This window comes from Microcaecilia unicolor, chromosome 10 (assembly GCF_901765095.1).
Source record: "Microcaecilia unicolor chromosome 10, aMicUni1.1, whole genome shotgun sequence".
NCBI classification, from domain to species: Eukaryota; Metazoa; Chordata; class Amphibia; order Gymnophiona; family Siphonopidae; genus Microcaecilia; species Microcaecilia unicolor.
Genome location: NC_044040.1, coordinates 19,090,866 through 19,115,844, shown reverse-complemented (window position 1 = coordinate 19,115,844; position 24,979 = coordinate 19,090,866). Strand labels below are relative to the sequence as shown.

Here is a 24,979-nt window from a genome sequence, read left to right as displayed (position 1 = left end):
TCCCATTTCCTCTTTTCCTGTGCTTTTTTTGTTCTCTCTGCTCCTGTCTTTCTCGCCTTGTCTGCTTCATTTCTCTCTCCTCTTGGTCTATGTTGTCCCCACTGTTTCTCCGTTCCCTCTTTCCCCATCCTGTTTATCCCCAGGTGTGAAATAAAAAGCAGAACAGTGTGTCCTAATGATTTTGTACATTTTAATGGCCCATTCTAAAACAATGATTCCCTAACACATCTGGGAGGACTGCCAGCCAGTCAAGTTTTCAGGTCTATGCTGGAGATAAATTTGCATTCACTGCCTTCATTGCATGGAAATTGATCTCATGCATATTTGTTTGCAGATATCCTGAAAACCCGGCTGCCTGGGATCCCCCAGGACAGGTTTAGGAATCACTGATGTAAAACAATATGGATGATATGAAACAAAGGGAATTAGTGATTGTTATAAGTAAAGGGAGTTGATTATTTCTCTTCTGCAGACTAACTGGCAGTTCTAGGCACAGCCCCGCTACGATGACTCCCCAAGGTAAGTAATGCAGTATTCAAATTTTGGGGGGGCTTGATATTTTTAAAGATTTATGCAATCAATGTTGATCCTGGCTGCATGAGTTTTAAAAAAAAATATTCTGGCAGATTATGGGGGTCTCTTACAAAGTGGGGGTAAGCCCAATGCTTGCTAAAATGGAAGCACTGCTGGGCTACCGCAGCAGTCCAGTGGTTGTTCCCACCCCCAGCGTGCACCATTTCAGATGCTACAAAAATATTTTTATTTTTGTCGTGCCAGTGTGTACCCGGCAGTAATTGGTTACCACCAGGTTAGCGTGGGAGCCCTTACTGCCATCTTAATGGGTGGTAGTAAATGCTCCCCCCCCCCCCCCCCACACACACACACAAATGGGCATGCAGCAAGTGCTTCACTTGCTACATGGCCATTTCTTTTAAAAAATAGAAAGACCTGCTTTTTACCTGCTGCTGTAAAAGGGGACCTCGGCACGCATCAAAAAGTGTATCCCTTATCATTTCTGTGTTTTTTAGTTTTATTTTTAACCCTGCTGTTTTCTTGTTTAGCTTCCTACTCAATCAGAACTGGCCTCTATGGGGCACCAATGCCAGGAGCCTTCATTTGTAACTACCTGGGGTTTTTCTCTAGTTTTAAATTGGCCCTAGGGCCAGGAAAGAGAAGGTCATTGGCTGGAAATCACAGATCACAACTCCCTCCAGAGCCCCGGAACTAGTTATAACCAGTAGATGTCAACATCAAGCAGTGATTGGGACTCCCCACTAAAGACTGTGAAAGCCCCCTCTGTAGCATCCACAGCCCTCAATGACCTAGGGAACACAAGTTGACTAGGGGTGTAGCCAGACATCCATGGGCAGAACGCCACCTTGTCCCACAAGTGATTTGGTCTCTCCCTCTCTCACCTGTATACCATATGGTCTCTCAAACATCCCCCCCCCACTCTGCATACCTTTTAAATCACAGATTTTCGCTGGCAGCGAGTAGCAACTAATACACACTGCTCATGTTGGCCCCACAAAATGTATCAGTCAGGGGCGTAGCCAGACAACAGATTTTGGGTGGGCCTAGGCAAGAAGTGGGTGGGTACCAAGTGTTCCCCCACCCCCCAATCACCACCAAAAAATATCTCAGCAGGTGGGGAAAATGCTTCTCTCCACCTTGGCAGTCTGCAGCAGGCATGCGCTGAAAACTGAGCATGCGCAGATGCCGATATCGTGAAGAGTAGTGTTTTCGTTACCATCAGGGGAAAGACTTCAGCTGGCAGAGCTTGGGATTCCCCACCAGCTACCGCTAAACGTGTGCTACTGTTGGGTGGGCCATGGCCCACCCAGGCCCACCTGTGGCTATGCCACTGGTATCAGTTGCTGCTCACTGCAGGCGAAGATCTGCTATTTACAAGGTATGCAGGAGGAACAGTTGTTGGGAGTTTTCGGCTGGTGGGGCTTGGGTATCCCTGCCAGCTGCATCATAAGTGTGCTGCTACTGAATGGGCCTGGGCCCACCCTTGGCTACGCCACTGCTAAAGAATGATAAGCCCCTAATTTCTAGCCTTAATTAGCTATTCCATTGAAATCATTGTAGTTCTGCACTTTTGCCTTGTGAGTGCCAAGAAATTCACCTTGGCTGAGTGACTGCATAGCATTTTAACCCCTGGGCTGAAGAGTGACGGCTGCTCCCCTTGTGACAGATGGAGTGTGATATTTCTGGCTCTTCTTCAGGGCTGAGCTCTGTGAACCAGCTGGGAGGTGTGTTTGTGAATGGCCGTCCCTTACCTTCTTGTAAAAGGAAGAGGATTATAGAGCTGGCATCCAGTGGGGTCCGAGCCTCGGACATCTCTCGCATTTTACAGGTAAGAAAATCTGTAAGGTCTAGAGTTACTTATAGTCACCCAACTAGGGACAGTGACTCAGATACCATTTTTGCTGGACAGTTATGTTGTATTATGACCATGGGTGAGCCAGATGGTCTTGTGATTGCTAAGCAAGACACCTGGTTTCCATTGCCTGCTCTGGTTCTTGCTTCTCAAGTATAGCATAGTAACATAGTAAATGATGGCAGGTAAAGACCTGAATGCTCCATCCTGTCTGCCCAACAAGATAAACTCATTTTACATGGTATGTGATACTTTATATGTATACCCGAGTTTGATTTGTCCTTACCTTTCTCAGGGCACAGACCGTAAAAGTCTGCCCAGCACTGTTCCTGTACTAAAAGTTCTGAAGCTAACGTAGAAGCCCCTTAAAATTTACACTCCAGGTAGTCCACCCAGCATTGGTTTTACTTTCCAATTACCAGCGTCGCCACCCGATCTCTGCTAAGATTCCATAGATCCATTCCTTCTAAACAGGATTCTAAACAAGTACGAATTAGGACTGTTGTTGAAATAGCACTCAAAGCCCTTAGAGGGTGCATATCACTTTTCTAATCATATTACCTGTCTATCCACTCAATTTGCCTCCACAAATTTCAATGGAATCACCTTCTTAGAAATAGTTTCCTAATATAGTCCATGGAGCTTAATGGCATTATCTTCTTAATCCAGAAGACAAGGAGATGAGAATCCCTACAGGAGAATCAGACTGGAGAAGAAAATAGGAATAGACTTGCAGGCTTCAACCAAGCATCAAACATAGCCAAAAGTCAGAGTATGGATGAAAAATGTATTTAATACATCCAGAGGAAATGCAGCAAAACAGGCTTGACACAGAGCCATGTTTCAGCCAGTGGCGTACCAAGGGGGGGGGGGCGGTCCGCCCCGGGTGCACGTCGCTGGGGGGGTGCCATGGCGCGCGCCTGTTGCCCTGTCTCTGTGTTCGCAATTCGCATGTATTCACTGCTCCCTCTGAGTTCCTGTTCCGGGGCAAACTCAGAGGGAGCAGTGAACACATGCGAATTGCGAACTCGGAGACAGGGCAACAGGTGCGCGCTGCGGCACCCCCCCAGTGGCGTGCACCCGGGGGGGTGTCATTTCACCGGGGGGGGGGGGGGTGCATCGGCGATCCGCCCCAGGTGTCAGCTAGGGTCGGAACGCCACTGGTTTCAGCAATCAAATGCCTGCTTCAGGAGTGAATGTATTCTACAACAACACACATATTTTAGAAATACCCATGACCCTCCTATTCCACTTCTCATAAGCTTGTTACACACACCGTGTTACAGAATACACTTAGTGAGTTGTGTGCGTAACTCTTAATTAATGCCAATTGGCGTTGATAATTGCTTAACATCCAATTAGCAGTGCTGATTAGCTAGTTAAGCAATTTAGTTACGCGCATGGTTATAGAATATGCTTCAATTTCCACACGGAAATTAAGGTGCCTTATATAGAATCCCAGGGATAGTGTGTAATTTCAAGGGGGCATATTTAGGGGGTGCTTCGAGGGCGTTCCTATAAGTTCCATGCATAAGTTCCATTCGTAATTTAGGCGCTGAAATTTACACCTGGCTTCAGAAGGCATTAAATGCTTAGGCACTATTTTATAAAGTGCAGATACCCTTTATAGAATAGCATAACGCATTTTTCAGCATTATTTCCTGAATCTAGTCCATTATGTATATACTTGAAACAAAGTTTAATATTTATTTATTAGGATTTATTTACAAACTTTTTGAAGGAATTCACTCAAGGTGGTGTACAGTAAGAATAGATCAAACATGAGCAATAGACAATTACAACAGGAAAAATATTCAAAAACAATACAGAGTACGGCATGGTATACTATTTACAATGTCAACACAATACGTAATAGAACATTATAATTGACCGTGAAGGGTAAAGCAAAGATGTAACACATAGGTAAGAAAGTAGGAAGAGTTAGAAAGTAAGGTGATTGATTTAAAGAAATGAAATATGTGAAAGTTATGATTTGAAATTATGTTTTTGTACAGGGTTCTGGGAGGGGTGTTGTTGGTGTGAATTACAAGTTAGACTTAAAGCTCATTGAAGGGGTGAGGGCAAAACTAGAGGATCATCTACAGCACCTAATACCTTTGACTACTTATGCATAGGTAGAATTTCCTGGGCCAACCATGAAAAGAGACATGCCAAAAAAGTTTATTTACAAATGGAACTGTTTCACGTGATGCTATTCAGAGAATGTTCTCATACTGATTAAAAACTCAGCTGTCTGTTGAACCTATGTCATGTTATAGCTGGGAACCTTCAGGCTTCCCATAAACTAGGTAAAACCTTTCTGTTTACGATCATTCATGTTGTTGTTGCATGTTTCTGTTTTACTATTTTTTTAATGTTGTAAACCACTTCATATGGATAGAAGAATAATAAAACTTTATCAGTCTTTTTCTCTCACACACAAACACACAGGTATCCAATGGGTGTGTGAGCAAAATCCTGGGACGATTTTACCAGACAGGATTTGTGGAACCCAAAGCAATAGGAGGGAGTAAGCCTCGTCTGGCTACCCCAAAAGTAGTGGCAAAAATTGCCCAGCTGAAGTGGAAGCACCCAACCATTTTTGCCTGGGAGATCCGAGGGAAGCTTCTGTCAGAAGGAGTCTGTGCAGTGGACAAAATCCCAAGTGTGAGTGAGGATATGGAAACCAGGAGACATGTTTAAATGTACTGTTTATTATTCTGGGTTTGGTACACCTGGAGGTGAAAGACCATGTAAGTTTGTATCAATCCCCAAAGTCGTCCTTGTTTTGTGGGAGGAGGGAAAAGGGCTGATGCAGGGTAAGAATTGCTTTCAGCACCACCCTCAGCTTCTGCCTATCTATTCCATAGTGAGAAAATTATATCGTCCTCCAAAGACTGTCTCTTCCAAACTGATTCCCTTACATTTCTCCTCCCGTAAGGCTCTGCTTCAGGGCTTGAATATAGCTCCCTTCTCATTTGGAATCTTTGGAATTGAGGGAAACAGCCTCTCTGCACCTAGTAATGTGTCCAAACCAGTGGTGTAGCTACATGGGGCCAGGGGGGCCTGGGCCCCCATAGATTTGGCCCTGGACCCCCCCTGCCAATGACCCTCTCGACCCCCCTCCCGCCGTCACCTACCTTTGCTGGTGGGGGACCCCCAACCCCCGCCAGCCGAGGTCCTCTTCTTCTCGCAAAAGGCTTCCTTCTGTTTCTGACGTCCTGCATGTACAACGTGATCAGCTGATCTGCAAGGCTTCGTTCTGTGAGTCTGACGTCCTGCATGTTGTACGTGCAGGAAGTCAGAAACAGAAGGAAGCCTTTTGCGAGAAGAAGATGACCTCGGCTGGCGGGGTTTGGGGTCCCCCGCCAGCAAAGGTAGGCGACGGTGGGTTGGCGGCGGGAGGGGGGTTGGCAATGGTGGGCGGTCAGCGGTGCCGGGGGGGCTAAAATGTGCCCCCTCACCTCGGGCTCTGGACCCCCCTCCCATCGAAGTCTGGCTACGCCTCTGGTCCAAACCACAATGCCCCATTCCTTCTGACAGCAGAGAGCTGAGGTTAATGTTCATGCTGCTACCATTCTAAGGACTTTACGCCACTGGAGCAATGATGGGGACATTATCACAGGTGCTATCAATTTACAATTAGGAATTAAGGGTTTGAGTAGTGATCCCAGTGGATTATTTATAGGCTATGGCTCTTAGTTTTCTGTTCGTGTTTTAGACATCTGAAAACTGGAATGTAGTCATCCATAATGCATGGATGTTCACATCCCAATTTTATAAAGTCGAGAAATTGTTGACTAAAATTGCAGTACGTCAACATGGCAAGGGGTGTGGTGTGGGTGTGTTTTGGGTGGGATTTGGGAGGGGCCAAAATATGGATGACCAGTTCTGATTTCATAAGGGGAGGGGGATTTCTTTGTCTAAAAAGATGGATGTTATTATTTACACCTGGTATTTGGCACATCCAGCTTACAGAAAAGGTGCTCTGATTAAGCAGCTGTCCACTGAAGGGATTAAGGCAAGCAACCTCTTTAACCCCCCCCCCCCCAGTGGCTGCTGTACCCCTCCCTCCCCTACAATAGCTTCAGGAACTAGTGACCTTCATAGAACTAATATTTTAGTTTAGTTTACTTCCATGCAGAGCTGAGTAGCCTAATAATTAGTGAAGTAAGCCAATAGCCAGGGGACCCAGCTTCAATCCTATTCCAGCTTTTTGTGATTTTTTGTTTAGATTTGTGAGCTCTCCAGTGACAGAAAAATACCTACTGTTCCTGAATGTATAAGAAACCTGAAGACTAGTGAATCGGTGTACATTCAGGTACAGCAGATAATTTTCTGGCCTTTAAAGGCTCACAATTTAAAAAAAAATCAGAAGGAAAGCAGGATTTGAATCTGTGTCTCCTGGCTCTCAGCCCACTGCTTTAACGATTAGTCTACCCTTCTGCTCTGCCTGGGTATCTACATGGCCATTTCATAAGATAACTAAACCAAAACCAAACCAAATTTTTCTTCACCCAACGCGTAATTAAACTCTGGAATTCATTGCCGGAGAACATGGTGAAGGCGGTTAGCTTGGCAGAGTTTAAAAGGGGGTTAGACGGTTTCCTAAAGGGCAAGTCCATAAACCGCTACTAAATGGACTTGGGAAAAATCCACAATTCTGGGAATAACATGTATAGAATGTTTGTACGTTTGGGAAGCTTGCCAGGTGCCCTTGGCCTGGATTGGCCGCTGTCGTGGACAGGATGCTGGGCTCGATGGGCCTTTGGTCTTTTCCCAGTGTGGCATTACTTATGTACTTATGTACAATTGGCCAAAGAATGCTCGTAAATGTCTAGAACAGTACAGACACTTTCTTCGGCACTTTAGACATTCAACCACACAGTAAATCATGGATTTGTTATTCTGGACTTCAGCCACATTGCACGGGGTCGTCAAACTTTCACCATCATGAAAATTCAGATGAGTACCTTTTAAAAAGTATATAGAAGTCTACAAGATAAGAAATATAAGCAATATAATTAGTTAAAAGAAGACCAATGATGAAGTGATCATGTTAATCACAATGGTGAAAGTTTAATGACCCCACGCCACACAGCTGAGGTCCATAATAACAATTCCATGATTTACTGTGTGGTTGGATGTCTAGAGAGGTGAAGGAAGCATTTTATAAGATGGACGTTCCTATACTGCCACAAAGATATCCATGTGCCTCGCTTTCCCTGTTCCTAATTTGGCTGTGTAAAATGGATGTTCATGCTGGACTTCACTAGCATATGGACATTCATTTCTCATGTATTTTAGAACAAGGCTGTATGGGGTCCTTTTACTAAGGTGCGCTAAAACAAAACGGCCTGCGCTGGTGTAGACGCATGTATTAGACATGCACAGGTCCATTTGTCAGCGCACCTGCAAAAAAGGCCTTTTTTGCCGAAAATGTACATGCGGCAAAATAAAAATCAGCACGCGTCCATTTTGGGCCCGAGACCTTACCACCAGCCACTGACATAGCGCTACGGTCTCACGCTTTAACTGGGCGGTAATCGTCAACGCGTGTACACTGCCGCTTACTGCCCAGTTCGCGCCATGTAGTAGAAAATAGAAATTATTTTTCTGCCACACGTTTTGGACGTGCATGGAAATTAAAATTACCGCTAGGGGCACGCGGCAGCCGGGCGGTGGTTCTAATTATGCGCGAAAGGCGCCTACGCGTCTTAGTAAAAGCGCCCTATGTTGGCAGATCTTGTTCTAAAATACGTGAGAAATGGACATCCATATATGAAGCGCTAACTTGGACATCAATATTCTGAGTTGGATATCCTTTCTATAATCTCATTCCATATCTTTTTTTTGGTCCAACATAAGGTTTCTTCCGTGACTAATGCAATATGCAAATGACCTTTCAAAAGCACAGAGATCCATTCATTTAATGTTCAAAGAAAGATCTAAAAATATAAATACCAGAACCATAAACTATACCTCAAAAATACATTTATAGAATATACAAACTTTTATTCATGCTACTATAAACCTTTACATTTCAAATCCACTGTCAAACTAAGGAGAGGAAATGAGGGAATCTGATGCCCTAAAGATAATCTCATAAATCAATCCCTAAAACCTAACCAGTCTATAACAGCAAATGTCTCAGTCCACCAAGAATGTTCCCAAATCAATGACGATCAAGCTGTGAGTACTTCCCAATTCAATGCCTCGAAGTAGCTTAAAAAAGCCCGGACTTTAACCTGTGAATTTTATTGCTGACAACAGAGGATTTGGTGAAACCTTTATTCTTGGGAGTTTGAAAGTAACATAGTAACATAGTAGATGATGGCAGAAAAAGACCTGCATGGTCCATCTAGTCTGCCCACGATAAACTTATATGTGTATACCTTACCTTGATTTGTACCTGTCTTTTTCAGGGCACAGACTGTATAAGTCTGTCCAGCAGTATTTCCCGCCTCCCAACCACCAGTCCCGCCTCCCATCACCGGCTCTGGCACAGACCCCGTATAAGTCTGCCCTCCCCTATCCTAGCCTCTCAACCACCAACCCCTCTTCCCCCCGCCACCCAATTTCAGCTAAGCTTCTGAGGATCCATTCCTTCTGCACAGGATTCCTTTATGCCTATCCCACGCATGTTTGAATTCCATTACCTTTTTCATCTCCACCACCTCCCGCGGGAGGGCATTCCAAGCGTTCACCACCCTCTCTGTGAAGAAATACTTCCTGACATCTTTCCTGAGTCAGGGGTGAGGAGGGGGTGGTATCCCTCATGGGCTTTTTTTTCATATAGGTTTGCCTGTGCATATTCCTGAACACATGACAATATCTTGGCTTGTTTTAAGCCTTTTCAAGACATTGGATTTAGCAGCACAGTTTGATCTTCATTGATTTGGGACCATTCTTGGTGGACTGTGACATTTGCTGGTTAGGTGTTAAGGATTGATTTATGAGATTAGTGCATCAGATTCCCTCATTTCATCTCCTTAGTTTGATAACGGATTTTAAATGTAACAGTTTATAGTAGAATGGATAAAAGTTTATATATTCTATAAACGCATTACCAGTAACAAAAAAATGCTTTTGGCGGGTTCGAAGAAAAATGTCACAGGTTTTTATTTTTTCTTGGCTGTTTCCTCATGCTCCTTTGGGCTTCCGATTCAATCAAAACTATGTATCTCAACCCAGCACTGCCCTTGGTCAGGGGCCCAATCACAGCTTCCTCTAGCGACCAGTCAACACAGACCCTAAACCAGCCCCTAGCTGTTGCCATTGAACAGGACTTCCTCCTCTTAGAGCTGAGAACACTACATTCACATCATCCTCAAGCCTGAGGGGTCAAAAGTCCTAATCTAGGAATCAAACACAGACCCTCTACATGGCAGAATACATTTGCCACTGAGCCTCTACTGAGAACTACATCAACATTGGGTTATTTTCATGCTGGTCCAATAAACGTATCACAATCTCCATAGAATTCAGTGGAGAAATGCGATTCTTGTGTCAGTAAAAGTGATCATGACTTGAGGGATATTTGCTGCACTAGCTCCATACATTTCGTATCACTGAGCCACAGCATCATTTGCCCAAGATATCATAAATTACATTTTTCAATTGCTAGGCTTTACCTATAGATTATGATGTATGATTACACTACAAGATCATGTCCCTGAATGAATCACTGGAATATTCCTATCCTTCTGAATCCTGAGCTTCATTGACCTCCTCTATCAGTTGATTTTACCATTGCCTCCCGTCCCCTATTGATTGGATGCAGAACTGCCATGTTACTGGTTAAACAGACTATCAGGCTCATTTTCGAAAGAGATGGCTGTCCAAAAAGTGACATAAATCGACACTTGGACGTCCGTCTCACATAGACGTCCAAATCGGTGTAATCGAATCCCGATTTTGGACGTCTTTCTCAGAAGTCCGTCACAAGGACGTCCAAATCTCAAGGGGGCACATTGGAGGCATGTTTGAGGCAGGACTTGGGCGTTCCTAAGACTTCAAACATGCATGGGATAAACATAAAGGAATCCTGTTCAGAAGGAATGGATCCTCAGAAGCTTAAGATTGGGTGGCAGAGCCGGTGGTTGGGAGGCGGGGCTAGTGCTGGGCAGACTTCTACGGTCTGTGCCCTGAAAATGGCAGATACAAATCAAGGTAAGGTATACACAAAAAGTAGCACATATGAGTTTATCTTGTTGGGCAGACTGGATGGACCGTACAAGTCTTTTTCTGCCGTCATCTACTATGTTACTTGGACGTCTTTGAGCTATAATGGAACAAAACAAAGACATCCAGGACTAAAACTCAGACGTTTTCACCCGACCTGTTTTTATTACGAATAAGGCACAAAATGGTGCCTGAAATGACCACTTGACCACTAGGGGGAATCGGGGATGACCTCCCATTACTCCCTCAGTGGTCACTAACTCCTTCCCACCCTCAAAAAACATGATTAAAAATATTACTTGCCAGCCTCAGATGTCATACTCAGGTTCATGACAGCGCATGCAGGTCCCTGGAGTAGTTTAGTAGTAGGTGCAGTGCACTTCAGACAGGTGTACCCAGGCCCATACCCCCCTACCTGTTACATTTGTGGAGGAAACAGCAAGCCCTCCAAAACCCACAAGAAACCCTCTGTACCCACATATAGGTGCCCCCCTTCACCCGTAAGGGCTATGGTAGTGGTGTACAGTTGGGGGTAGTGAGTTTTAAGGGGGGGGGGTTGGGGGGCTCAACACACAAAGTAAGGGAGCTGTGTACCCAGGAGCATTTTATGAAGTCCACTGCAGTGCCCCCTAGGGTGCCCGATTACTGTCCTGGCATGTCAGGGGGGCCCAGTCTACTAAAAATGCTGGCTCCTCCCACGTCCAAATGGCTTGAATTTGGACGTTTTAGGTTTCGAAAATGGCTGAAAATCAAAGACGTCCAAATCCAAAGACGTCCATGGTATTTTCGAACACAAAGATGGACGTCCATCTTTTTTTCGAAAATGACCTTCTCCCCGCCTCCAAATCTGGATGTTTTACAAAGATGTCCAAATTCCAACTTAAATGTTTCTTTCGAAAATGCCCCTCAATATCAACTTGTCATGCCTGCTTCTTGTTTTCATAGGTGTCCTCTATAAACCGGGTCCTGAGAAAGCTGCAAGCAGACCTGGGGCTGCCAGCTGCCCTTGACTGTTTCATAGACTCCCCAGTGCCAGGTGAGATATCAGGAGCCATTGGGGGAGGGCTAGTGTCAAAATGCCATTTACCCACCTATAAATGCCTCCTGCAGACAAATACATACAGATACCTTCAAATATATTTTCTCCAATCGCAACCACCTCTCAGAGATGCATACAAGCATAACCTGGGAATATAAATGAATGTGAGCTAGATGTGTCTGTGTGTCAGAAGGGAGAGAATTTAGTCAGAGCAATGTCACAGTTTAGTTCTGCTAATGAAGCGTGAGAAGCTGAATTCTCTATCTTAACTGTTTGGTTTTACCACATTCTTGCACTAAGAAGTGACAAGTATCAAGAGTTGAGTCAGCCATAAGTTGGGTCAAAATTCTCCATCTCACTATTTGCAGAGATGCAAGTTTACTTGTGAGCACAATGCAGGGAAAGAATCAGGTGCTTTTATGTAGATGAGGTGGAGAAGTGATGTGTTGAACTTTGAGCCATGGATCAATAATTTTCTTGCCAAGGTGCAGGAGTGGTTTGCTATTGTCTTCTTCTGAGGCATAGAGGGTTGCCAAGGCCACAAAGAGTTGCTGTACGATTTGAACCTGGGCCTTCAGGTTCCCAGTCTTCTTGTCTCTATGTTCTAGAACAAACTGCCTGTGGTTTAGTTTCTTACATCTTCTGCTTTATCTATTATTATTTATTCCATTTCTCTCCAAGGCAGAGGTCCTGAATCCAGTCTTTGGAAATTCCCTAATTGGTCTGGTTTATAGGATACTCATAATGATTATACATATACAAATATATTTCATGTATATATGGGGCATTAAGTACCCTAGGAATATCTTTCCTACATACCCTCCTTGTATTCTCCTCTCTTCCCCCCAAAACACATAGAGTCCACACTCACTAATCTTCAATGCGCCATATATCCACTTCTGATCTCTCATCCCCTGTAATCTCACATCACTCATACATTTACTCACAGAAAGATGTACACCATATGTCTTTGTGTCTTAATTCTGCCCTTTAAGCTTCCCATTGTCTCCTTCCAATGTTTCAATGTCTATGTCCCATTGTTACATTCTTAACGATACTTCGATCGTCTCGCATAACTCTGCACAATGTAATCCATAACCAAGTTGTAACATATTGTATTTCCATTATTCATATCATATTGTAAGCCACACTGAGCCCGCAAAAAAGTGGGAAAATGTGGGATACAAATACAATAAATAAATAAATAAAATTCTCTCTCCCTCCCCCTTGCTCCCAGTCATAAGTCTACTTCCAGTTTCCTATCATACTACTACTACTACTATTTAGCATTTCTATAGCGCTACAAGGCGTACGCAGCGCTGCACAAACATAGAAGAAAGACAGTCCCTGCTCAAAGAGCTTACAATCTAATAGACAAAAAAAAATAAAGTAAGCATGAAACAAGAACTAGCCTATGCAGCTGCTAAACCTTTTAGCTAATTTCAAGTAATTTAAAACTTGGTGTCCATCATTTGACTTGCACAATTTTTCTAAATAGATATTCTCTGGTAACCTTATATGCAAAATGATAAACTACATTTGGCAAAATAGGCACTGCAAAGAAGTGACTTACACACCAGAGAAGATGTTAATGTTTATATTAAAATGTACTGTACCACTCTGAGAAACAGGCCAGCGTGGTTTACAGACTATAAGAATGGAAGAGAATTCCAAAATCAACACAGGACAGGAACTATTCACACTAGATGAAAAGATCAAACAGCCAATCAGCTTAGCCACATTAATCCTGCCCATAAAGAAAAAATTGGGTGCACTGGTATGGCAGTTTCCCACTACTCCTGTTTATTTCCAGTTCAGTGAGAAGAACCAAGGCCATGCCATGAACTTTCATTTGCAATGACCTGGAGATTTAGCCTCTATTTTGTATCCCCTTCTAAATTAATTTAGTCCATTCATTATATTAACAATCTTCTGCCAGGGAACATTCACCGGGGTTCTTTTCAGAAACCAACAGTTGTAGGTATTACACCTACTCCTCCCCAGCACAGGCTGAACAAGGGAATAAAAGACCCTTGTCGGAAAGCAAACCCAGGCCCCTCTGAATGGCAGTGGATAGCACTGCCAACAGATCGGTAATACTTACACAGCTGGAAACAACTATCTGTTGCCCATTTTCCCTCCTGTCATCCCGATGTAAGCTAATCTAGTTCTATTTTTACTCTATGGCATGAATGGAATGTCAGTGCACAGATGCAATAAACTAAAACTAGGAGTAGCATGTGAGGGGGAAAAATTTAAAACCACCAGTGTAACATATTCGTGTCCATGGTAGTCAGTTGCATTTTCATGGGCTGGTGCATCTGCTCCTACTGTGGGCCAATTTTGCTTTAAACCATAAGAGGTCCTACTAGCTGGTGGGGGGAGGCGGGGCTGGTGGTTGGGGGGTGGGCCTTGTTCTGGGCAAACTTCTACGGTCTGTGCCCTGAAAATGGCAGAAACAAATCAAGGTCAAGTATACACATAAAGTAGCACATATGAGTTTAAATTGTTGGGCAGACTAGACGGACCGTGCAGGTCTTCTTCTGCCGTCATCTACTATGTTACTATGATAGGATTTTTCCAACTAGGTGGATGAGACACACAAATCACAGTAATCCAGTAACACGCATACTGGCAATATTACACAGCCTTACATCCTAACAATACTACTGTTTTCTATAATATAGTTGAAACAAATGAAATCACCCAAGAAGATCTCCAGAAGGTACAGCAGGGACACACACGTGAAGCATGATCAGAGTGCCGACTACACTCGGGGAAAGCGATTAAAAACACACACACACAATAAGAAAAACATAATAAATAGGAATAGCTAACCCCTCTTGCCCCAGCAGTCATAGGAATGAGACCCAAAGCAAACAAACAGCAGCTCCAAAATGCATGGAAGCTGCTGTTTTAAGGACTCTGCTAGGGCTTGTGCTAGAAAGGGATCATGATGTACCAGGCAGCCAGCAAAGAGGCCAAAAGAGATCCTACTGCCCCCGATTATACAATCCTAAATAAACAGACTGCAGGACACGAACAGGAGTTAGACCGCGCCATCTTTACTTCCGGCATCTCTTCCAACCAATCGCTGTACAATGAGTACGGAAAGCGGAGCGTCCAAAAGACTTCGCAGCCGAAACGCGCGTCACTTCTGAGCGAGCCAGGGTTTCCGTTCTGCTTTCTTTTTACACTGTAAACAATTGTAGCAATCTCTGCTTTTTACACTGTGAACAATTGTAGCAATCTCTGCTGTTCATGTATTTTTTTTAATATACTTGCCATTGTTAATAGTGTCTTCTCTCACTACAGATTCTTGAAACCTGCTCACCAGAAAGTACTGAGGCGTAGGCTCCATCCAAAGCGTGCAGATTTTCTGCTAGACTTTATTAAAGAAGCGCACTTTGTGTTTGAGGGAGTCAAAGGAGCATTAACAGTACCCACATTTTGGGAAAAAAAATACACATAATTTTCGGGAAGCTGTTAGTACCACTTTCTGATTTTTTTAAAGATATTCAAATTGGTTGGGAGGAAGGAAAGGAGTCAAACAGGTTCTTCTGAATGGAAAGCGACTGAAGTTCTGGTGCGCCCTCTTCAGGTGAAAGCTGAGCATAGTAATCGTTGTTTTTTGCTGGCTTTTTAAAATTGGATTTCACTATTTGTAGGGCTCTCAAAAACCAGTAGTAACAGTATATAGTAGTCCAAAATGGAATAAATAAGAGATGGCAAAGCAGATTTATTTGGAGAAACTAAACAGCAAGGAGATAATTTGTTTCGGAAAGTAGAGACAAGAAAGCAAAATGCACACAAGATAGAAGGAAGCTACTTGAGAAGAGCCAGCATAAGTTTTCTACCTACACATAGAGAAATGGTCAGGGTGCAGCTGTTAACAAGAGCACAGGAGCGAGACCACAGATACATTTATAGCCAACAGGGACTGTCCATTGCTTATCTGTGAGCCAATGGATGGTAGTGAGATTTCAGAGCTCTGCTGGAGAGTTTCAAAGTCTGGGTGGAAGGAGGGGGTCAATATAATAACCTTGCATTAGAGCCATGTGCTCAAACCCAGCGCACAGTTTCCTAACTGGAGCATAAAGAAAATATTCCCCCTTCTAATGCAGTAACCAGGTAGTGTGCAAATAGTTTGCGCATTCACAAGGAGAGCACACAAGAAGCATGCACACAAGGGATTGTGTTAAAAGTAGCCATCTAATTGTATGTGCTGTTCCATACATAAATATGCAGTCCAGTGTTATATTGTTCACAGCAACAGCAGCACCTCCCACTCAGCTCCTCCTCATCACCTGATTGGGGTTTTTTCCCATCTATACACTTACAAATTCAGGAAAGAGTTGATGGACTCTCATGCTTGCAGAAGGAGGAAGAAACAGACATGAAATCCCTATTTATGTCAGCAAAAGAAGAAGAAGTTAACTTTTTACTCCTCTTCAGACCTGGTATTAAAGCCCCAGTGTTAGGAAACTCTGCACTCAGCATTTTGGGTCTTCTGTTCACTTCTTTGCATCTGGGTTTACTACGGCCTGAAGCCCCTGTGTTATGTTATATAACTTAGTGACTCTTCCATCCAGGTGGGCGTACAGATGGAAAGTTTGCAGTCCACCTATCAAGACAGTCACACTGTAGAAATGAAATTCTTTCCTCTCATGTCCATAGAAGAAGACACTCTCAGGACACCATGTGATGCCTCTATGCCAGACCATTTCCAGGAAGAATCCAAATCTCCACCCAGCATTCCACGCCTAGGCACTCAGCATCGCGGTCGCACGGTCTTCACCCAGGAACAGTCTGACACACTGGAAAAAGGTGCTTAGCTCCCACTCATATACTATAAAGGAGATACTCTCCATTGTCTGCATTGTGCTTGTAATTTTTTTTTTTTTGAAAGATAATTTTTATTAAACACTTCATCACTAATATCATACATACATTCAGCTAACCAGCTGCGCAATTATACAAACAAAGTGAACTTCAATGCTACCAGTTTCAAATATAAATGATTTTCTCCCCTACCTCCCCCCCTCCCTATCTCCCTGCCCCCTCTCCACCCCCCCCCTTCTCTTTCATGGCTGAATACTCTAAGCATTAGTTGCAGTGGTCCATAAACCATTGTGCTTGTAATTTAGATCTTCTGTGGTGGCAAAAGAGAAGCCAAGTTCAGCAGCTTAGGATTTAAGAGCAGGAGCATAGCTGCATGGGGTGCTAGAGCACAGGACTGATACATAGGCAAACTACTAGAACAGCCAGGAATGCTACAGGTTAGAACCAAGGTACCTTGACAGGATAGTATGGGGGGGGGGGGGTTACAGCACCATCCTGTCTTGTACCAGAATCTACTAGTGTTGCATCACTTTTTAAACTAAAGCAACAAATATGTATTTAAAAGAAAAATAAACCAACAAACAAACAAACAAACAGAAGAACAGAGTCCCTTGCAAGGCACAAAAGTGGAGGAGTGGCCTAGTGGTTAGGACTTTGGTCCTGAGGAACTGAGTTCGATTCCCACTTCAGACACAGGCAGCTCCTTGTGACTTTGGGCAAGTCACTTAACCCTCCATTGCCCCATGTAAGCCGCATTGAGCTTGCCATGAGTGGGAAAGCGCGGGATACAAATGTAACAAAAATAAAATAGATACTATTGGAGATTCTACATGGAATGTTGCTATTATTGGAGATTCTACATGGAATGTTGCTATTCCACTAGCAACATTCCATGTAGAAGGCTGCGCAGGCTTCTGTTTCTGTGAGTCTGACGTCCTGCACGTACGTGCAGGACGTCAGACTCACAGAAGCAGAAGCCTGCGCGGCCACATTGGTGATCTGCAAGGGCCGACTTCTACATGGAATGTTGCTAGTGGAATAGCAACATTCCATGTAGAATCTTAAATAGTAGCAACAGTGGAGGAGTGGCCTAGTGGTTAGGGTGGTGGACTTTGGTCCTGAGGAACTGAGTTTGATTCCCGGCACAGGCAGCTCCTTGTGACTCTGGGCAAGTCACTTAACCCTCCATTGCCTGCCACATTGAGCCTGCCATGAGTGGGAAAGCACAGGGTACAAATGTAAATTAAAAAAAAAACAAACACAGCAAAGGTGACAACAAAAAAGTAGTCTAGATGATGTAAATAAATAATTACAGCTTTAATAAAAACATCCAAAGACTTTATTAAAGCTGCAACTATTTATTTACATCATCTAGTCTACTTTTTTGTAGTCACCTTCACTGTGTTTGTTGCTTTAAAAAAAAGCAGCAACCCTTGATGCAACAATAGTTGTTATTATTAATGTTTTGTTAATTATATGTTTCTTTTATTGTACTACCTTTTAACAATTCAATAAAGAATCATTTGAAGAAAAAAAAAACCCAACAAACTTGACAGTAAAACACATTTACTATGTGCCTTTAACTTTCCTTTTCTCAGAGTTCAGTAGAGTTCAGTACCCAGATATGTTCACCCGCGAGAAGCTGGCTACAGAGATGGATCTTCCGGAAGGGACTGTTCGTGTGAGTGAGGAGATCACTGCAGTTCTCCAACTGACCTATATTCCCAAACAAACAGTGATTTGGCCCCTTTGCACAAAATACTGGGCAGAATAATCACTGAGGTTTATACTGTTTATTTTAATAGAAAATGCACACAATGGCTAGTCAAGCCTTGTGCCTCGTCTGTGGTACCCATAGCTCCAGGAAGTCAGAATTCAGAAACGAATGTCTCTGGATCGTTATCGCTCACCTGATGAAAGGTGTATAGCTCCCTTAAGCTACTCACAAATCTATTAAATTAGTTCAGTGAAAAAGTATCACCTGCAGATTGTATACAGCGCTGCGCATTTCTAGTAGCGCGCTATAGAAATGACTGTAAATATAATTACTAATAGAGAAAAGCACCAATAAAAAGCACAAATCCAGGATTCAAGTGCTGTTCGATATTGTCTGTGAACAGATTGGGTTTCTGCCATGGTGGGCGGGTACAAAATATTTTGCTGATTGTGACATGGTGTAAGGCCGCCCTCTACAGGTGATGATATATACTGTGTATGACTCGATTTAAAGCAGAGAAATAAAGTACAACTTTCTGCAATTCCAGATATCACTATTGACCTTTAAACCATATAAAACAGTGGTGTAGCCAGAGGGTTTTGGATGGGGCTGAGCCCAAAATGGATGAGCCCCTTCCCACATGGATCCACCCACTACTTTTTAGATGTGTAATGGGAGAATCCTCCCAGACCCAATATAAGGACGTTGGTACGGCTGAAACAAACTCAACAAACTCTTTGCAGCAGTTTTGCATGAGATCCAATGTGACTGCCTCCCTGGTATAGTTCTTTGGGCTGATTCACCCAGTACCCAGTGATTCAATAACAGCTGTAACGTTGTGGCAATGCAATGCAATGTATTTCTTTTCTTTTTGCTTTTCTGCCAGGTTTGGTTCTCAAACAGGAGAGCTAAGTGGAGACGGGAAGAGAAACTGAAGATGGAGACCAGTCATAAAGGTGATTCATGCCCTGACTCTAGTGCTTCCTGTGTTTATCATGTTCTCTAACTTATACTTACTCTATGTTTCATATGCTACACTCCTTCCTCGCATCCTGCTAGCTAGCTTCTTTCTTTCTTCCACCATCCATCTGGCATTTCTCAAAGTAAAAACAGCAATTCACATGCAGAAATCGGCATTTGAACAGACAATTATGTGCTTACATCCTCTATGTTTCTCCAAACTGAAGAGTAGTCTAGTGGTTAGTGTAGTGAACTTTGATGCTGGGGGAGTGGCTCTGAGCCCCACTGCAGCTCCTTGTGACTCTGGGTAAGTCACGTAACCCTCCATTGCCTCAGGTACAAATAAGTCCCTGTATATACTATGTAAACTGCTTTGAATGTAGTTGCAAAAACCAGAGAAAGGCAATATATCAAGTCTCATTTCCCCTTCCCCTTATTCACAGGGAGGGAATTTGGGCAACGTTCTTGTAGAAATTTACACCTGCTCTGAGACAGCTGTAAACGTGTGCATGTAAGTGCATGTGTACATCTCAGCTTCACCCATTTTCTACCCAAAATATGTCCCTAGGAACACCTATGTGCAGATTTGGTAGTGCATCTACTTTGTACAAGTGTATACGGGCAAGTCACTTAACCCTCCATTGCCCCAGGTACAAATAAGTACCTGTACACTATATGTAAGCCGCATTGAGCCTGCAATGAGTGGGAAAGCGCGGGGTACAAATGTAACAAAAAAAACCAAAAATAAATAAAAAAAATTATACAAAAATGTTAAAACGGCCATTTGCTGTGTGTTAAACATGCTTTACACATAGAAAAGACTTTATAAAATTACCCCAAAAGTGTTTTTTTACTAAACTATGTTAAGCTTCTAGTGCAGGTTTTACTACATGGTAGACATTAGCACAAACAACACTGTACAAAAACCTGCAGCAGGGCCGCCGAGAGGGGGAGCAAGGGGGACAAAATTCCCCGGGCCTCCAAGGGGGGCCTGGCGTCGGGGTCAGTTCCCGGTCTCACCTGCCTGCCTCCTTGGCTCCGGGGCCCCCTGCATTCGAAGCGGCAGTCACAGATCTGTGGTTCTATTTTTTTTCACTCAAAGAATAGTTAAGCTCTAGAACTCATTGCTGGAGGATATGGTAATGGCAGTTAGCATATCTAGGTTTTTTAAAAGGTTTAGACAAGTTACTGGAGGAAAAGTCCATAGTCTGTTGTTGAGATGAGCATGGGGGAAGCTACTGCTTGCCCTGGGATTGGTAGCATGGAATGTTGCTACTATTTGGGGTTCCGGAATCTTGTTACTCTTTAGGATTCTGGAATCTTGCTATTCTTTGAGATTCTACATGGAATGTTGCTACTAATTGGGTTTCTGCCAAGTACTTGTGACCTGGATTGGCCACTTCTTGAAGCAAGATACTGAGTTAGATGGACCATTGGTTTTCCCAGTATGGCTATTCTTAGGTTCCCTTCCATTTCCCTTTGATCTCTTCATTTCTAATCTACCTACATGATTATTCAGACGTTTATTCTGAACTGATCACAGGGACTATTTCAGAAGTCATCCCATTTTCCAGAGAGGATGCTTTCAACAGTTTCTCCATAGAAAACAAATGGAATAAAGCCTTTAATAAATATTTAATTTCATTTATTTCAAATGCACTTATTTTTGTTTCTTTCTTGACTTATTTTTTTTCTCTCCTCCTTTTTCATAGTTTTCTTCATTTTTCAAATCTCACTTTTTCTTTATTCCCTCATAATTGTATTCGCTCTGATTTTTCTTTTTACTCTTTCCATTTCTTCTTTCTCCACAATCTTCAAAGTCTCTGTACATTATTTTATCTGTATGATATTCCAACAAATTTTAAATCTCTCTATGGCACACACTTCCCCTTTTTGATCTTTCCTTTTGGGATTTCTTTATGAAATTCCTTCATTTTCTTTGTAATCTTATGTTTGTTCCTTTTTAATCTTCCTTGTCTTGTAAAGTTGATTTTCTCTTTATTTTTTATTGCATTTGTATCCCACATTTTCCCACCTATTTGCAGGCTCAATATGGCTTACAGAGTGTAGTTATGACATAGTCTACAGGATATCAGATACGTCTTGCAAGGTTCCGCGTTAGGAGTTACGGATCAAGAAAGGGATCTGGGTGTCGTCGTCGATGATACGCTGAAACCTTCTGCTCAGTGTGCTGCTGCGGCTAGGAAAGCGAATAGAATGTTGGGTGTTATTAGGAAGGGTATGGAGTCCAGGTGTGCGGATGTTATAATGCCGTTGTATCGCTCCATGGTGCGACCGCACCTGGAGTATTGTGTTCAGTACTGGTCTCCGTATCTCAAAAAAGATATAGTAGAATTGGAAAAGGTACAGCGAAGGGCGACGAAAATGATAGTGGGGATGGGACGACTTTCCTATGAAGAGAGGCTGAGAAGGCTAGGGCTTTTCAGCTTGGAGAAGAGACGGCTGAGGGGAGATATGATAGAAGTGTATAAAATAATGAGTGGAATGGATCGGGTGGATGTGAAGCGACTGTTCACGCTATCCAAAAATACTAGGACTAGAGGGCATGAGTTGAAGGTACAGTGTGGTAAATTTAAAACGAATCGGAGAAAATTTTTCTTCACCCAACGTGTAATTAGACTCTGGAATTCGTTGCCGGAGAACGTGGTACGGGCGGTTAGCTTGACGGAGTTTAAAAAGGGGTTAGATAGATTCCTAAAGGACAAGTCCATAGACCGCTATTAAATGGACTTGGAAAAATTCCGCATTTTTAGGTATAACTTGTCTGGAATGTTTTTACGTTTGGGGAGCGTGCCAGGTGCCCTTGACCTGGATTGGCCACTGTCGGTGACAGGATGCTGGGCTAGATGGACCTTTGGTCTTTCCCAGTATGGCACTACTTATGTACTTATGTACTTATTTGTAATGTGCAAAGATTAAATCAGATACAATTGGTAATGCGCCAAAATTAAGTAAGGGAAGAGAGAAGGGAGGTGTTAGGCTGGGTGATATAGACGGTGGATTTTAATAACTGGATGGGTTGGTGAGGTAGTTTTATAAGGTTAAGGGTTATCTTTGTAGGCCTTGTTAAAAAGATTTGCGAAAGTTAGTTATTTCTTCAATAGCTTTCAGGGCTGTAGGTAATGCATTCCACAACTGTGTGCTCATGTAAGAGAAGGTGGAGGCGTGTATCAGCTTGTATTTCAGTCCTTTATAGCTGGGGAAGTGCAGATTGAGAAATTTGCGGGCTGATCTTATGGCATTTCTGGGAGGTAGGTCCACGAGGTTTAGCATGTAGATCGGGGCGTCTGCGTGGATGATTTTGTGTACAAGCGTACAGATCTTGAACGTGATGCGTTCCTTGAGTGGGAGCCAGTGAAGTTTCTCTCTTAGGGGTTTTGCACTTTCATATTTGGTTTTTCCGAATATGAGTCTGGCTGCTGTATTCTGGGCTGTTTGGAGTTTTTTGATAGTCTGTTCTTTGCAGCCCGCGTATAGTGCGTTGCAGTAGTCGAGATGACTTATTACCATTGACTGTACCAGGGTACGGAAGATGTATCTCGGGAAGAACGGTTTTACTCTTTTGAGTTTCCACATAGAGTGGAACATCTTTTTCGTTGTATTCTTCACGTGGGCATCTAGTGTGAGATTTCGATCAATGGTAACTCCAAGGATTTTCAGATTTTGTGAGACGGGTAGAGAACAGTATGGTGTGGTTATGGTAGAGTAGTTTGTGTTGTGTTGTGAAGTGAGTACAAGACACTGTGTTTTTTATTTCTTTCACCTCCTCTTTCTGTATATACTGTCTTGGTAATTTATTTTCTGTATTCTATTGTTTGCTTTGTCATGTTTTATTCTGTGATTGTTTGTTTGTAATTGAAGTGCTTCTTTCCAATACCCGCTGTCCATATTAGTTGCATTGGTCTTAAAGGGATAAGTGAAGGACTTATTTCCAAAACCATCTATCTCATTTTCTGTGTCTGAAATTTTTCCTGTCTCTAATTCTCTCCCATGTTGTTCTCTATAATTGCTTTCTTCCTTTCTCTTCTTTGTTTCTGCAACATTTCTTCTTCTCTCCATAACCTTCCCTCTGTCTTCCATCTCTAATCTTACTTCCCTCATTCTCTCTCTCACCACATGTTCAGGTTCAGCAGATGAATGCATTCACACCCCGAGTGGACCTGCAGTTGCTCCCCATGGATTTCCAGCTTTTCATCCAGCTACACTGACCGGCTCTGCCTCATCACAGGTAATGTCCTCTGTCATTTCGTGCTTCAGGCATCTTCATGGATGAACCTTAATCTCTCAGAATGGAAGAACTCCAGACTCAGTGAGAAAAGCCATGGTGGTATGCAAATTCCGAGTCTGCAAACAATCCCTGTGTCAGTTCTTGAATGAGCCATACTTCCACTCTCTTTGTTTTTGATGTTCTTAACAGTCTGTGGAGTGAAATGCTGTCCCCCCCCCCCCCACCTCAACTATTATAAATCTAAGTCAGAGGTGCTGCGCCTCATCAGAACTCCATGAAGGTATTACACTGCTAGGAATGAAGCATGAACACAGCTTGGACAATGGAAGAGCTTTAACTCTCCAGAGAAAGTTTGGACGGCTTCCTAAAGGAAAATTCCATAGACCATTATTAAATGGACTTGGGAAAAATCCACTATTTCTGGGATAAGCAGTATAAAATGTTTTGTACATTTTGGGGATCTTGCCGGGTATTTGTGACCTGGATTGGCCACTGTTGGAAACAGGATGCTGGGCTTGATGGACCTTTGGTCTGTCCCAGTATGGCAACACTTATGTACTTAGGATTTTGAATGGAATCTTGCTACTCTTTAGGGTTCTAAATGGAATGTTGCTATACACTTTGAAATTCCGCATGGAATCTTGTTATTCTTTAGAATTCTAGAATCTTGCTACTCTTTGGGGTTCTACATGGAATGTTGCTATTGTTTGGGTTTCTGCCAGGTATTTGTGACCTGGATTGTCCACTGTTGGAAACAGGATGCTGGGCTTGATGGACCTTTGGTCTGTCCCAGTATGGCAACACTTATGTACTTAGGATTCTACTACTACTATGGAATCTTGCTACTCTTTAGGGTTCTAAATGGAATGTTGCTATACACTTTGAAATTCTGCATGGAATCTTGTTATTCTTTAGAATTCTAGAATCTTGCTACTCTTTGGGGTTCTACATGGAATGTTGCTATTGTTTGGGTTTCTGCCAGGTATTTGTGACCTGGATTGTCCACTGTTGGAAACAGGATGCTGGGCTTGATGGACCTTTGGTCTGTCCCAGTATGGCAACACTTATGTACTTAGGATTCTACTACTACTATGGAATCTTGCTACTCTTTAGGGTTCTAAATGGAATGTTGCTATACACTTTGAAATTCTGCATGGAATCTTGTTATTCTTTAGAATTCTAGAATCTTGCTACTCTTTGGGGTTCTACATGGAATGTTGCTATTGTTTGGGTTTCTGCCAGGTAATTGTGACCTGGATTGGCCACTGTTGGAAACAGGATGCTGGGCTCAATGGACTTTTGGTCTTTCCCAGTATGGCAATACTTATGTACTTAAGTACTTATTAAAACAGAGGGTGTAGTAATAATGAAACTGTACACATTTGGGGGCCCTTTTACTAAACCACAATAACGTTTGCAGTTACTGTAGCTCAACACTTGACTTTACTACATAGCAGCTGCAAATTTAATGGAGCATCTAGTGGAAGCATTCCCAGTATCTTCTGTTGCGGGATGTGCATTAACATTTACATCAGTGGTGTAGCTATGGGGGGCCTTGGGGAGCCCTCCCAAATTGGATATGGGACCCCTGGTTTGGCTGGT

General features: G+C 43.0%; 1 protein-coding gene across 1 annotated transcript in view; it reads left to right on the top strand.

The window, feature by feature from the left end:
- Positions 1–506: 506 nt before the first annotated feature.
- Positions 507–24,979, top strand: part of PAX4 (paired box 4) — a 39,424-nt gene continuing 14,951 nt past the window's right edge. The window contains exons 1-8 of the mRNA XM_030216707.1: positions 507–519; positions 2,232–2,362; positions 4,838–5,053; positions 11,516–11,606; positions 16,287–16,436; positions 18,050–18,132; positions 19,055–19,124; positions 23,274–23,377. Coding sequence (XP_030072567.1) covers positions 507–519; positions 2,232–2,362; positions 4,838–5,053; positions 11,516–11,606; positions 16,287–16,436; positions 18,050–18,132; positions 19,055–19,124; positions 23,274–23,377 — 858 coding nt within the window. The remainder of the gene's footprint in view (positions 520–2,231; positions 2,363–4,837; positions 5,054–11,515; positions 11,607–16,286; positions 16,437–18,049; positions 18,133–19,054; positions 19,125–23,273; positions 23,378–24,979) is intronic.